This window comes from Eptatretus burgeri, chromosome 13 (assembly GCF_056783735.1).
Source record: "Eptatretus burgeri isolate ZD-2024b chromosome 13, Ebu_testis_v1, whole genome shotgun sequence".
NCBI classification, from domain to species: domain Eukaryota; kingdom Metazoa; phylum Chordata; class Myxini; order Myxiniformes; family Myxinidae; genus Eptatretus; species Eptatretus burgeri.
The window spans coordinates 70,060,231-70,073,326 of NC_140973.1; the positions used below are offsets into that span (position 1 = coordinate 70,060,231).

General features: G+C 44.3%; 1 protein-coding gene across 2 annotated transcripts in view; it reads right to left on the minus strand.

Annotated features, from left to right (window-relative positions):
* The window catches only part of LOC147014725 (tyrosine-protein kinase receptor UFO-like), a 72,637-nt gene that overhangs the window by 10,103 nt on the left and 49,438 nt on the right, over positions 1 to 13,096 (minus strand). For both annotated transcript variants that reach the window (XM_085852898.1, XM_085852897.1), the window contains 2 exons: positions 4,097 to 4,218; positions 1,951 to 2,060 (listed from right to left, as the gene is read on the minus strand). In XM_085852898.1, the coding sequence (XP_085709024.1) occupies positions 1,951 to 2,060; positions 4,097 to 4,218 (232 nt within the window). The remainder of the gene's footprint in view (positions 1 to 1,950; positions 2,061 to 4,096; positions 4,219 to 13,096) is intronic.

The following is a 13,096-nucleotide window of genomic DNA, read 5'->3' on the forward strand; positions in this document are numbered from 1 at the left end:
ATTTGCATATGGGTTCTCCTGCGGACTATAAAGCGCTGAGCGCGGGGCGAATTTAGTCAGTTTTGGAGAGCAGAGTGTGGCAGCGGCAGAGTGTGGCAGCAGCGAGTCAGTTTTGAGAAGAGTCAAGGCAAGTTTGAGAAGAGTCAAGTCGGGTCTGGAGAGGAGAGCCGAGTGGAGCTCGCAGTCTGTCCGGGGTTCGGAGTCTGTCGGGGAGCTGCAGAGAGGGGAAGCCTGGAGCTTGGAGTGCGGTCGAGTCGGGTTGGAGGGCGGAGTGAGTCGGGAGGCGAGGGCGTACAGGTGGTTTGCTGCAGTCGGCTGAGGAGAATTGCGGAGGAGACCGGATAGCTCGGGTCCGAGGCAAGGAAGACGGCGGTCGGCGACAAGCTCGCAGTGGAGTCGCTCGTCGCGGGACCCAAGCAAGCCAGCTATCCTCTTTCCCCATAGCATCAACAATTCCCCCTTCCCCCCCCCACGCTGAGATAGTGCGAAAAGGGGGGGCCCCGTTCCCACCCCACTCCAAGCAGTGCCAACGAAACCCGCGAAGGAGCGCGGAGTCGGGGCACCGCCGCGCCACCACATTTGTGGCTCATCACAAGACACGGGTAGGATCCACCCCGTCTCGCGGCCCACAGGCCCCGTCTGTCCCCTTGTCTTTGAGGGTGGCCCTTTTCTTTTGCTTTTGAGTAAATGTGTTGTCGGCGCCGTCTGTAAAGTAAAACTGTTTAAGTGTTGCCGTGTGCTCGCGTAGTCGGTAGTATCTCTGCATTGTTGCGTTTCTTTTGTAGCATTTGATATATGTGCATAATTGTTGTAATTGTATATGTGTGCTTTCCGTTTGCCGCGGAATAAATGTGCATTATGTTGAACTGTTTTTCCCGTTTCGCTTCGTCTTTTCTGTAATTGAATCTCCATCTTGCTTCACGTAAAGGGTTGGTCGTGGGCTTAATACGCCCGATAATTAATCGGAACCGTCGAGGCCGACGATAACACCGCTCGGTTATCCCGATAGTACGGAATGGGTCGCTTAAGTGGCCCGTGTCCGAAGTCGACCTGCGGCGAGGTGCGATCGCCCGGTCTACCCTCCGCGTGGGTACTTAGGTAGTTCGAATTTGGCGAACAACCCTATCCCACGCGGGAGGCCGATTGGCACGATCGTGGTGCGGCCGAAAGGCCCACCCGTGACTAGCTCCCGGCGTGAGTCCGAGAGGGTCACGACAGAATTGTCCGTCCGGTGGGCGACGTGCCGTGATTGGAGTTACGTGGCCGCTCGCACGCCGGCGGGCGCGAATTCGCAACAATATATTTGAGACAATCCAAGGAAGAATTGATCATCGGGATGATAGAAACTCTCATAAGGTTAAAAATCGTCCCATCACAGTGGTTACCTGGGAATGAATGTTTGCATAACTGGAAATTTCAAATTTTGTTTTGCTCTTATGTTTGTTCAACAGATTCAATATGATTGGACACAAACTGCAATGAGTCATTGTTCATGCAACACAAAACTGAAATGGGGAAAATATAAACAAAAACAAATCTGCAACTTTGGTCAATATACTGCAATGCACGTGACAAAAACTGGACTTAAGGGAAAAGAAGAGATGGTTGGTGGGGGGGGGGGGGAGGGGCGTGTCGCATCGAGCAAGAGTGTTGGAGGGTCGGAGGGTGGGGGCGTGTCGGAATGAACAAGAGGTTTTGGAGCAATGGGGTGTCAACATGAACGAGGAGAGGGTGTCAGCATGAACGAGGAGGCGGCGTCAGAATGAATGAGGAGGCGGTGCCAGAATGAATAAGGAGGCAGTGCCAGAATGAATAAGGAGGCGGTGTCAGAATGAACAAGGAGGTGGTGTCAGAATGAATAAGGAGGCAGTGACAGAATGAATAAGGTGGGGTGTCAGAATGAACAAGGAGACAGTGTCAGAATGAATATTGTGAAAGTCCAGAACTGACATGCAGTTGCGTGCAGCCAGGTCTCGGTGGATGAAGTTTTTTGAGGCAAGGTATTCCATACCATTTGCAGCATCTATCATGAACTTCATCAGTGACTGCAGGGGAATACACTGTGGAGGAAGAAAAGGAATAATAAATTGTGTGTTCCCAATCAGAATGGGCTCACTTTGATCAATAGAACTTGAACATTTATACAAAATATCGGCTTGTGGAAGAGTGAGTATCAAGATGGAAAGATATTGTTGTGATTATTATTATTATTACTATTATTATTAGAATGATTAGGAGCAAAGTACCCACCCTCCGGGCGAGTTGAGTTTGTGCATTACTTGATGAGAAAAGTATAGTCTGTGTTTTGCAAGAAGACTATAGATGTTTGTGTAGTGTCTGGAGTCAAAGGGTTCTTAGGAATCCTCAGGGTTCTAAAGGATTTTAAGGTATTTCCAGGTTGAAAGGATCTAAAGGACGTAAATGTCCAACGGCATTTAAAGGGTCTAAAATGACAAAAGGATCTTAAAGGTTCTCAAAGGTCTAAAGGGTTTTCCAATAAATACAAAGTTCTGGATTACATCCGATTAATTATTTGCAATGATGAAGTGGGAAACATGAATGGGTCGAAATGTTCAGTGGGATTTCTTTGATGTTCTTCAAGCATTAATGTGAAATTCACAAACATCAGGTGTATAAGCACAGCCGAGATTTCTCCTGAAATAATAAAATAATTTTTTTTTTTAATGTGGAAGGTGTAAAGAATACTTGTGAGGAAGTTTTTCACACTGAAGAGAAAACTTATTGGGAAGTCATGATGATTGTGAATATAACAATTATGTTTGGAGGTGTTTTACCTCATGTCCCACAGGGCCTATTATTGAATTATTTTGGGTTAGGAAAATAAAAAAATAATTAAAAAAACCCACGTTTTCCGAAAACTCTTCCGGTTTAACTGGATTCCAACATAATTATTTAGGTTGAGTTCTGATCAAATATGGTATCAGATTTTGAATATCAGCTTTTAAAGCCTTGGAAAAACACCACGATTGGCCAACTTAACATGGATATATATGTTAACGTGGATCTTGCCCAAGCCAGAAACCCCCATGGAGAGGAGGGGGGGGCAAATGAAGTCGCTACAACATCAATCATGTGACCCTCAGTCCTCCTGTCAAGTATGGTTGAGATTGGATAAGTAACGACTGAACGTATCACGATCAGACAGGCATCAATATGGGCTATGTGCCTCTTGTTTTTTTTAATGGAAATTGCCCCAAACAAGGCACAATCCCACTCCAGGTAAGGGGCTAAAAGGGAGGGATTAGATAAACATAAGGATAAAGGAAAACAAAATAAAAGAAAAATAACAAACATCCAAGACACAGGAAATAGCAGAAGTAAGGTGAAATGTGACATAACATCAAAGGAGCGAGAGAGCGAGTGAGAGAGAGAGCGAGAGAGAGCGAGAGGGAGAGCGAGAGCGAGAGGGAGAGCGAGAGGGAAAGCGAGAGAGAGAGAGAGAGAGAGAGAGAGAGAGAGCGAGAGAGAGCAGTGTATGAAGAGGGGCTATGGCAGAGGCCATTTGTATGATAACTATTCTGTCAAATAAAAGCACCAGAGATGAAGGTTTATTCTGCTTGTATTATAATTTGAACTAACAGGATAGCTCAGAGGTAGAACTTGCTTTTGATCTGTGTATTCTGGGTTTGACTCCCAACCCAACAATAATCGACTTGGTTGTTTGTATTAATGAGCTGACCTTCCCTTTTACGGGTGTTAAGCTCGGTGTCCTGAATGTGAGCATTCACTGGTGGGCTTTACCCCACGATGCCTTTTGAAAAGCGTAGGCCACGATGTGGGCCACTGGGAACCTGGCCAATGCCCAACTTCAGAACCAACTTGAAGACTATATCTCCCTATGACAGAGTGGTGACCTGTTCAGGGTATTTCTCAGCCACGGAAACGGATACATGTTGTCGTATGTGTGCTGCTATTGTGTAAAGGGACTTCGTGGACTTCGTAAAGGGACTTTTTAAAAGGTGGACCATTGATACAATATGACATACCGAATTTCAAATGCCGTAAGTTTTGGTTTAAAAGAGCTCCGTTTCAGGAACGACAACCAGAATGATCAGAATGTGAGGTGGACACTCACTGAAGGATTGTCACCGATTCGGGAACGCAGAAGAAAGCTGTGGAGGTCTCCATGCTGCATGAAGGGAATAATCACCATTGGCCGTGGAACTCGATGCTGTACAGAGGTCTCCAAGCATACACCTGCCAGGAGCCAGCAGAAATAAATAAGATTAAATTAAATAAAATAATACCAAAGGAGTTGTGGGGGGGGGGGGTGCAGAGTTAGTGCACGTACCTTTACACTGTGTAGGTCTAGATTTGATTCCTGACCCAACAATAAAATGGCCGATTGGTGTTTCATTGTTTGGGTGTTGCATGACTCGGTGCACCGTCCCTCAAATGGACATTAAACTGGGTGTTCAGTCTGCTGGAATGAGTTGGTGGACATTAAAGACTCGACAGTGTATTTATTGAAGAGTTAGGTGGGTTATCGTTGGAACCCCTGAACAAATTACAAATTTCTTCCCTGACTAATGCTGGGAAGGCAAAGGCAAGCTACCCAGTGTAATCCTTACCATGAGAGTGTTTTGGCAGAACTCAACTTTTCAGGCAGAATACCAGAGAGATCAACTGGATTGTAATACCCAAGCTGTTGATTTATACGTTTCCTCCCTCTAAAGTAAATCACATAATATCAGAGGCCATAAATAAACACCATGTCCGCACCTATCGATCTCGAAGTCACAGTACTTCGACGCCAAAAATAAATCCTCATTTGGAAGGTCACACTAGTTCAGAGATGGTGATGAATACAGGATGTTCACAAAATGACATAATCCACCCCAGAATGGTTAGCGCACATTCACAGACCTGCTCAGCAGCAATGTTGGTAGGGGCATGTTAACATATATTGTGTGCTTGATAAGGATTGTTATCTTAAATAGCTCAAAAAGCTTATAAAATAAGCCAAAAATACTTGGAAACGTCCTTGAGAGAAAGGGATGGGCCTGTGCACAAGGGAAGAGTTGGAGAACGATTTCAGCTCACCCAAAAAGCTGAAATCTTGCAGCCGCTCGTACTGCAAAACTCCAGATTAAGTGGGCCTGAATTGTGGACGGGCATGTTCCACCCACCCCCCCGCCCGACAGATCGCTACCAGTGAATGGGCTTTGAACATTGCGGGAGTGCCCCCTGTGAACATGGCAGGCTTTGCGACTATTGGACGTCTGCAATCGGAAAGACGATGCTGTGTGTCATTATATCAACAAAGTAATGGCTGCCAAGTCTTTGACAAAGGACATCTTCTTCTTCTTCTTGGGTCACCACAGCAGATCATCCGTTATGATCTGCATAGTGATTTGGCACATGTTTTACGCTGGATGCCCTTCCTGACGCAACCCTGGTCGCCTCTTACGACACAGGGATATGGTACACCTATTCTAACCGGGGCATACACCGGGCCCAGTACACTGGTACTCACTTTGCCGACCTCGGAAGGATGACAGGCTGAGTCAACCTCCTGGTGTGTATTAATTCAAGCGGCCAACGGGGCTTGAACTCAGGACCTTTTGGATCCCAAGCCGCCACCCTAACCACTACGCCAATACCAGGCTTGACAAAGGACATCTTCACGACATGAAAATCCACAAAATTTGTGCCAGCTAATATATACATGAGAGCGGGATGTATCAGGCAGACTTCCCTAAAGGAAGACACCGTATCTGGGAAAAGGAAAGCTGCACTTTCCTCGTCAACGCTTATGTTCCAACAGTCAACTCTGATGACGAGGTAAAGGAGGCCTTCTATGCATCTCTTAATGCAGTTGTCGCAAATGTTCACAACGATGAGGAAATCATTTTTGGGGTGATTTCAATGTCAGGGAAGGAAAAGGCAGTGCCCTGTGGAGCAGTGTAATTAGCAAAGGAGCAGCAAAAGCAAATGACAATGGTTTCCTTGTCCTCAGTAAATGTGCATAACGCAGACTTGTTACCAAGAAATTATTTCGACAAAATAATGCGTACAAGACATCTGCACCCTCGGTTCAAAACATTGGCACGTCATTGATAACATAACCGTCAGAGCCTTCGACCGTCAGGACGTCATGGTAAGCAGGTCCATGCGAGGCATGGATGGCTGATGGAAGGATCACCATTTCAGAAGATGAAAATTGCGGATGCAGATCGTCCCGAGACGAAAGAAAGTAAAAGGCATCATGAAAGAAAACAAGCCGTGAAAAACTTAAATATGAAGAAAATTATTTACTCCGAAGGGCTGCGTTGGAAACTTTGCAACATCACAAACGCAGCTGGATCGGTGCAAGAAGAACGGCGGGCGGTCAAGAGCAATATCTTGGTGGTTTGTGAAGAATCTATTGGTTTCACGAATAAGAAAAATCCGAACTGCAGTACGCAGACTACTGCACCATTTTTTCCCAGTCCGCTGAAGAAATGCAGTTCATTAAATTAATCCTTACTGAGACTTACGCTCGTTTTGACCTCAACATCAATGTTGCAAAGATCCAGCTCCAAACTCCAGCGCCGTTCCCACTCCAAGCATTTTCCATATCTCAGCACTCGGCAGTATCCACTCAAGAAATGCAAACATTGACCAATAAATCCAGTCTTGTATGAAATCCACCGATGTAGCTTATGGTTGTTTGAAATCCTGCGTTTCCATTAATTAAGACTTGAGAACAACAACCAAACAACGCTTTCGCCACTCCAATCTGCATAGTTGATGGGCAGATCACGTCACCAATACAGCTTTATCCTGTACGAACATCCGCAGATTAGAGTCCTTCGTAATAAAAGACCAGCTGCGATGGACCAGTCATCTGCGTCGTATGCCAGACTCAAGACAGCCAAAACGTGTCCCACACTCCCAGCTGCCGAAGCAGAGAAAAGCCGGCGGACAAAAGAAACGATTCAAAGACGTTTTGAAGAACAAGAAGAAGTGCGGAAAAAGTGTGAAAACCTGGGAAAAAAAAAAACACACACAATGCCTGCTGATCAGAGTGGATGGAGGACAAGGTGTTCACGAGGAGGTTTTTTTTTTTTTCATTGTGAGGGAACGTAGCATTCCGAAGAAAAATGCAGGTAACAGATAGAGCATCACCTCCATCCGATGACATTTGACTATGGGCGCAGCTTCGGCCCCCGCATCGGTCTCAGCAGTCATCTACGAGTGCATCAACGTCGAGATCATGTATGACTGCTGCTCATCGGCTTCATCATCTATTTCATCACCTTCAACATCACTTTTGCTGGAAGGACTTCAACCTCGGACCACAAGGGATAGCTAGTAGTAGAGTGTGTGTGTGCGTGCGTGCGTGCGTGTGTTCATCCACTGCCACCACTGACGTCCATCAACAGGAAATGGTAGGAATTCGACATCTCATCCACGGATATTTATCATATTTCCTATATTCCCGCAAGTCCGATTTGCATCCGGGAACACAACAATTACGGTTAATCATACTGAAATTGCCACTCTTGTTTAAAGGCGAGAAATTATGTTTAAAAGACTTTCAATTACAGATTCTGCACTAGCAACGGCAGGTTAAAAGTACCCCGGATAGCAGAAACAGGTCACTGAAAATGCACACACGGCACGTACACAAAAGGCCTCGTTAGCATTCACACGTCATTTTGAAAAAGTCTCCCATTGCCCGCTCCAACATCACCCTCAACCACTCAAATATGCACGATTCTTTCTTTGGTCTTCAACTAATGCCACGGTGCTGGCAGCTTCACAGATGGATGTAGGCTTCGGTTGCATTCGTTTGATAAACACCCATGGTGTCATCTTAAGGATAATAAAATCAAAGCGGTCTATCACCGTGGTCTACAGTGGGCAACTGTTGCAGCAGTCTCATCAGAAGGCCGTCATTTTGGTGTGTATCGTTTCTCGTCGTGCTTTATGCGTGCTGAGAAGGATGTCAGAGATGCCATCGTACAATCCTGGAGCAACTACAAGGTTGCAGCATCACTGCTGGAAGGAAAAATCTTTTTAAAATATAGATTTTTAAAATCACTAACAACATTACCGTTCCACCAACTGTCATGGCAAACTAAACCACAACAACTAAAATAGGGAAAACCCTTGTGGCAAGGCAAATTGGGATTTTTTTAATTTGACCTCAGCAGTTATTTATTGATGACCGGGCGTAGTGGCGTGCGCCTGTAATCCGGCTACTCAGAGGCTTGGGTTGGAGGATCGCTTGAGGACAGGAGCTCTGCATTGGGCCGCGCACTATGAGAGGGTGTAGGGCAGCCTGGAATCATGGTGAAACCCAATCCTTATCCCTGTGTCGAAAGAGGTGACCAGGGTTGCGTCAGGAAGGGCATCCGGCGTAAAACCTGTGCCAAATCAATATGCAGATCGTAACGGATGATCCGCTGTGGCGACCCCTAACGGGAGCAGCCGAAAGACGAACAACAACAGTTATTTATTGATGGAAAAACAATTTGAACTCAACATACATCACGTGTACTCATGGACCCTTAGCCAAATGATATGTCTGTCAAATGCTAATGTTTCATTCCAAAAGTACAAATCCAATGACATTGGAAATCACTTTTAACGATCTCGTCAAGGGACGTTTTATTTATTAAATGATTAAAGTGGGTTTCAAAAAAGATGATTAAAATGTAATTAATTTTTTTTTTAAATAATGCACCGATGAGCTGACGGTGTTCATCGTTACAAATGTTCACCCGGATCTTGTCAAATCCAAAACGACTTGCCGTTTGAGGCCTATTCTCGAGAGGTAGAGATTACTCGACTCGATTAATATTTCTGTGACCTTTGGTAATTTCTAAATTACCTTTTCATTCCATATACCATGTACACGAGACGCCAGTCGACGTCGCATGGTGGGTTAACTTACAGGGAGTGAAGAGCTCGCATACAACCATGATGCGATTGGAAAGTCACGGTCTCATTGTTAAAAGGGATAAGGAGGAGGAAGATAATACGAGAATCCTCGGTTATCGTTATTCAGAAAAATCCGGCAAACTCATTTACTCGCACGGGCACATGAGGACAATGTCGTTTCTCCATCGAGACATCTCCGGGACGAAAGGTCTGAAGGTTCGTTTCTTAAGGCTCGAGTGTGGAGAAGATCGCTTTCCGCCTGCGTGAGATGCCCAGCACAAATATTCACGCCTGGATTCCTGTGTCTGTTCCATGCCTGCCCCCAAAAGAAGGGAGATGTTTGAACATGTTCCATATTGCTTTCCTCGTAAAGATCAGCCTTGCTTTGAAAAGCCAGAGATAAACAAGCCGAATGATGACACAAGTCAGTCAAACTCCAACCTTCAGAAATGCAAACCTTACAGATGCAGACAAATATTACCATATGTAGTTGGACAAACCGTGAATAGCTGAAATTTGGCAATTCATATCCTTGTTCAAAAAACAAAATAAGGTTTCCTGAACCAGAGTAAGTGGCCTCACCGTGGAAATGATGCCATGGCAACCAAGGTCTTCAAGATTATTGGAATCTCCCGTGATTAAGCTGAGTTTATGGGCCTATCACTTCTGCATCGCAGACAGGTCGGTGGTCTCTCTGTCTTCTACCGCCTCCATTCTGGTATTGCTTCCTCTGCTGCTTTTGTGCTTTGTCCTCATCCCAGGTTTATGCAGAGTTCACACAATCCACAATCCACAGTCAACCCCCTTCTGGTTAAACTCCCAAAATCCAGAATCACTGTTCACTTCCACTCATCTGTCCCTCCCCCCCCCCCAAACTGTGAAAACCAATTTCCATATCCTCTTCAATCACATTCTTCCCTCCAGGTCTTCAAGACAGCTGTTCACCACCATCTCAGATTGTCACCATCCAAAACCATGATCTTTTCTTCCCTCATTAACTGCCCACTCCAGTCCCTCCTGGGAGTTTCCGTCTGTATCCATCTTGTCCATCCTATGAATCTCTCCTGCCCCCATTCCACCCCACACCTATTGTTTGTCCAACTCTGGCTCCATTCAACTCTGCTGTTACTTCCACACCCCTCCCCCCTTACTCCCTCTCTGCTGTGTCTTGATCCATTCAATGTATTAGTACCAGCTCTTCCAAGAACCTTGATTATGGATACAAAAAAAAAACAAAAAAAACTATCTCACAAGGCGTGGTGGACTCAAGGCGGCACCTGATCAACGGTAGATGGACAAGGACAGATCTCCAGCTTTCTCAATGATTCGAGTATTTTGGCTCTCTCAGCATTTGATTGTCAGAATATGCATTTTAATTTGTTTAAAAAAAATAAATACTACTACTACTACTACCACCAATAACAATATAATTAGTTATTTAATTAATAAAAGAGCCTCCGTCTTCGAAGAACGAGTTGAACAAGGAAACAAACTCGCCTGAGGAGGTTTGAAGCTAATCCTCTTGTGGAGGTGTTGTTCATCCCAAAGATATTTTAGATCTCGGAGCCAAACCACAGGGCCTTCAGAAGGTACTGTATTCACACCCCCCGACTGGTGTCATTTTCTTGTGTTTCAGCCTGAATTTAACAAGGACAAATGTGTCCAAGAGCAGCGTCCTAAAGGTTTTGTCGGCTTAAAAAAAAAAAATAAAAAAAAACTTCCGATATTTCGTCACATGCCCTGATCAAGCCAATAGTGAGACCAGTCATAGTGTATTTACGTATTTACGAAATAAATAGTGTATTTACGAAATTACAATACATTAAATGGAATAATCTTTAAATAGAAACATGAACTTTTTGAAACTTTAAAGCAAATGTCCGAATATATTTAAAAGTTCATGATAGACGCTCTCAAAAGGCACCGTCTATGTGAGGATGTGTACAGGTGTTTATTATTTAAGGAGATCCGGATCCTGTGTATAAAAGAGCCGAGTCCTAAAGGTTTTGTCTTCACCAGAAGAAGAAGAAGAACAACAAGAAGAACAACGCCGAGCTCTCTTAGCTTAGAGCAGCGTTCGCTATGTGAGACGCTGCTAAAAATGGATTAAATTGAGATTTTTTTTTTGTCATCGATCTACATAAAATACCCCATTAATGATCAAGTGAAAAAATGTTTTAATAAATTTCTTACGAATTGATTAAAAATGAAATACAGAAATATCTAATTTACACAAGTATTCAGCCCCCTCGGTCAATACTTTGTAGAAGCGCCTTTGGCAGCAATTTCAGCTTCGAGTCTTCTTATTTTTGTCTGTATCAGTTTTGCACATCTGGATTCGGGGAGTTTCTCCCATTCTTCCTTGCAGACTTGCTCAAGCTCTGTTAAATTGGATGGGGAGCGTCGGTGAACAGCAATCTTCAAGTCTTTCCACAGATTATCAATGGAATTAAAGTCTGGGCTTTAGCTGGGTCACTCGAGGACTTCACGTTCTTGTTCAGAAGCCATTCCAACGTTGCTTTGGCTGTATGCTTGGAGTTATTGTCCTGGTGGAAAGTAAATCTTTTCCACAGTCTGAGGTCTTTTGCACTCTGAAGCAGGTTCTCCTCAAGGATTTGCCTGTATTTGGCTCCATTCATCGTTCCCTCTATCTTTGCAAGTCTCCCAGTCCCTGCTGCTAAAAAGCGTCCCAATATCACGATTCTGCCACCACCATGCTTCATGGTTGGGATGGTGTTGGATGGGTGATTAGCTGTGCTTGGTTTCCACCAGACGTAGCTCTTTGTATTCAGGCCAAAGAGTTCAATTTACATCTCATCAGACCACAGAATCTTTTACCTCATGCTCTAAGTGTCTTTCTCTTGCCTTTTTGCAAACTCCAGTGTGCCGTCGCATGCCTTTTTTCTCAGGAATGGCTTCCATCTGGCCACTCTCCCATAAACCCAAGACTTGTGAACCACTGCATAGACTGTTGTCCTTCTGGCAGGTTCTTCAATCTCAGCCAAGGAACTCGGTAGTTCTGTCAGTGATCAATGGGTTCTCGCTCACCTCCCTGATCAAGGTTCTTCTTGCCCAGATGTTCAGTTTGGTCGGACGGCCAGATATAGGAAGAATCGGTGTTGTTCTGTATTATTTCCATTTTATAATGATGGAGCTCACTGTGCTCCTGGGAACATTTAAGACGAAAAATTGTTTTATACCCTTCCCCAGATCTATGTCTCCTCACAGTTCTATCTCGAAGTTCTACGGACAGTTCCTTGGTCTTCATGGTGGAGTTTCTGCTCTGACATTCACCGTCAACTGTGGGACCTTATATAGAAAGGTGTGTTTCTTTCTAAATCATGTCCAATCAATTTAATTGGCCACAGGTGGACTCCAATGAAGTTCTCGAGACAACTCAAGGATTATCAAAGGAAATTGGATGCACCTGAGCTCAATTTGGAGTGTCATAACAAAAGGGTTCAATACTTATTGACGCAAGACATTTCAGCTTTTCATTTTTAATTAATTAGTAAAAAATTCTAAAAAAAACCTTTCCACTTTGTCATTATAGAGTATTTTGTGTCTATCTGTGACAAAAAATTTACATGAATCCATTTTAAATTCAGGCTGTAACACAACAACATGTGAAAATGTCAAGGGGTGTGAATACCTTCTGAAGGCCCTGGAAGCATCCCCTTTTCACGATGTCCAGGTAAAGCTGTTCAAATCCCATTTTTATTTGACCAAGGCAATCCACCGCAAGTTTGGTGCACATGGCAGACTGGAGAGTTTTTTTTTTATAATTTTATTTATTTATTAAATAAATCGCGTGCCACATGTTCTGTCGATTGAAATCCAGATGGTGGAAAATCTGTGTTTTGATATTTTGTAACCTGTTAACCACACCCTTCTGGAATGCAAACTGGTGGCATTTGTACATGCCACACCCATTTCTCAGGTGTGCTCCCACCATGGTGTAATTACTTGCGTAACCAGCCAATGGCGACAGAGAAGGGAATGGTTGGTTTGATGTCAGTTTCAAAGTGGACAGAGTTGGAGAGGTTTTTTTTTTGAAGATGCACCCAGACATTACATTCGCTACTCATGAAAGGCCAACTATGACAGTTGTTAATGTCCTGAAAATAGTTATACTTGTTTCATTGGCTTTACTGTGTGTGTAACTAACTTGTCAGCTAAAGTCATAGCTTTCCGCAGCAGCCAC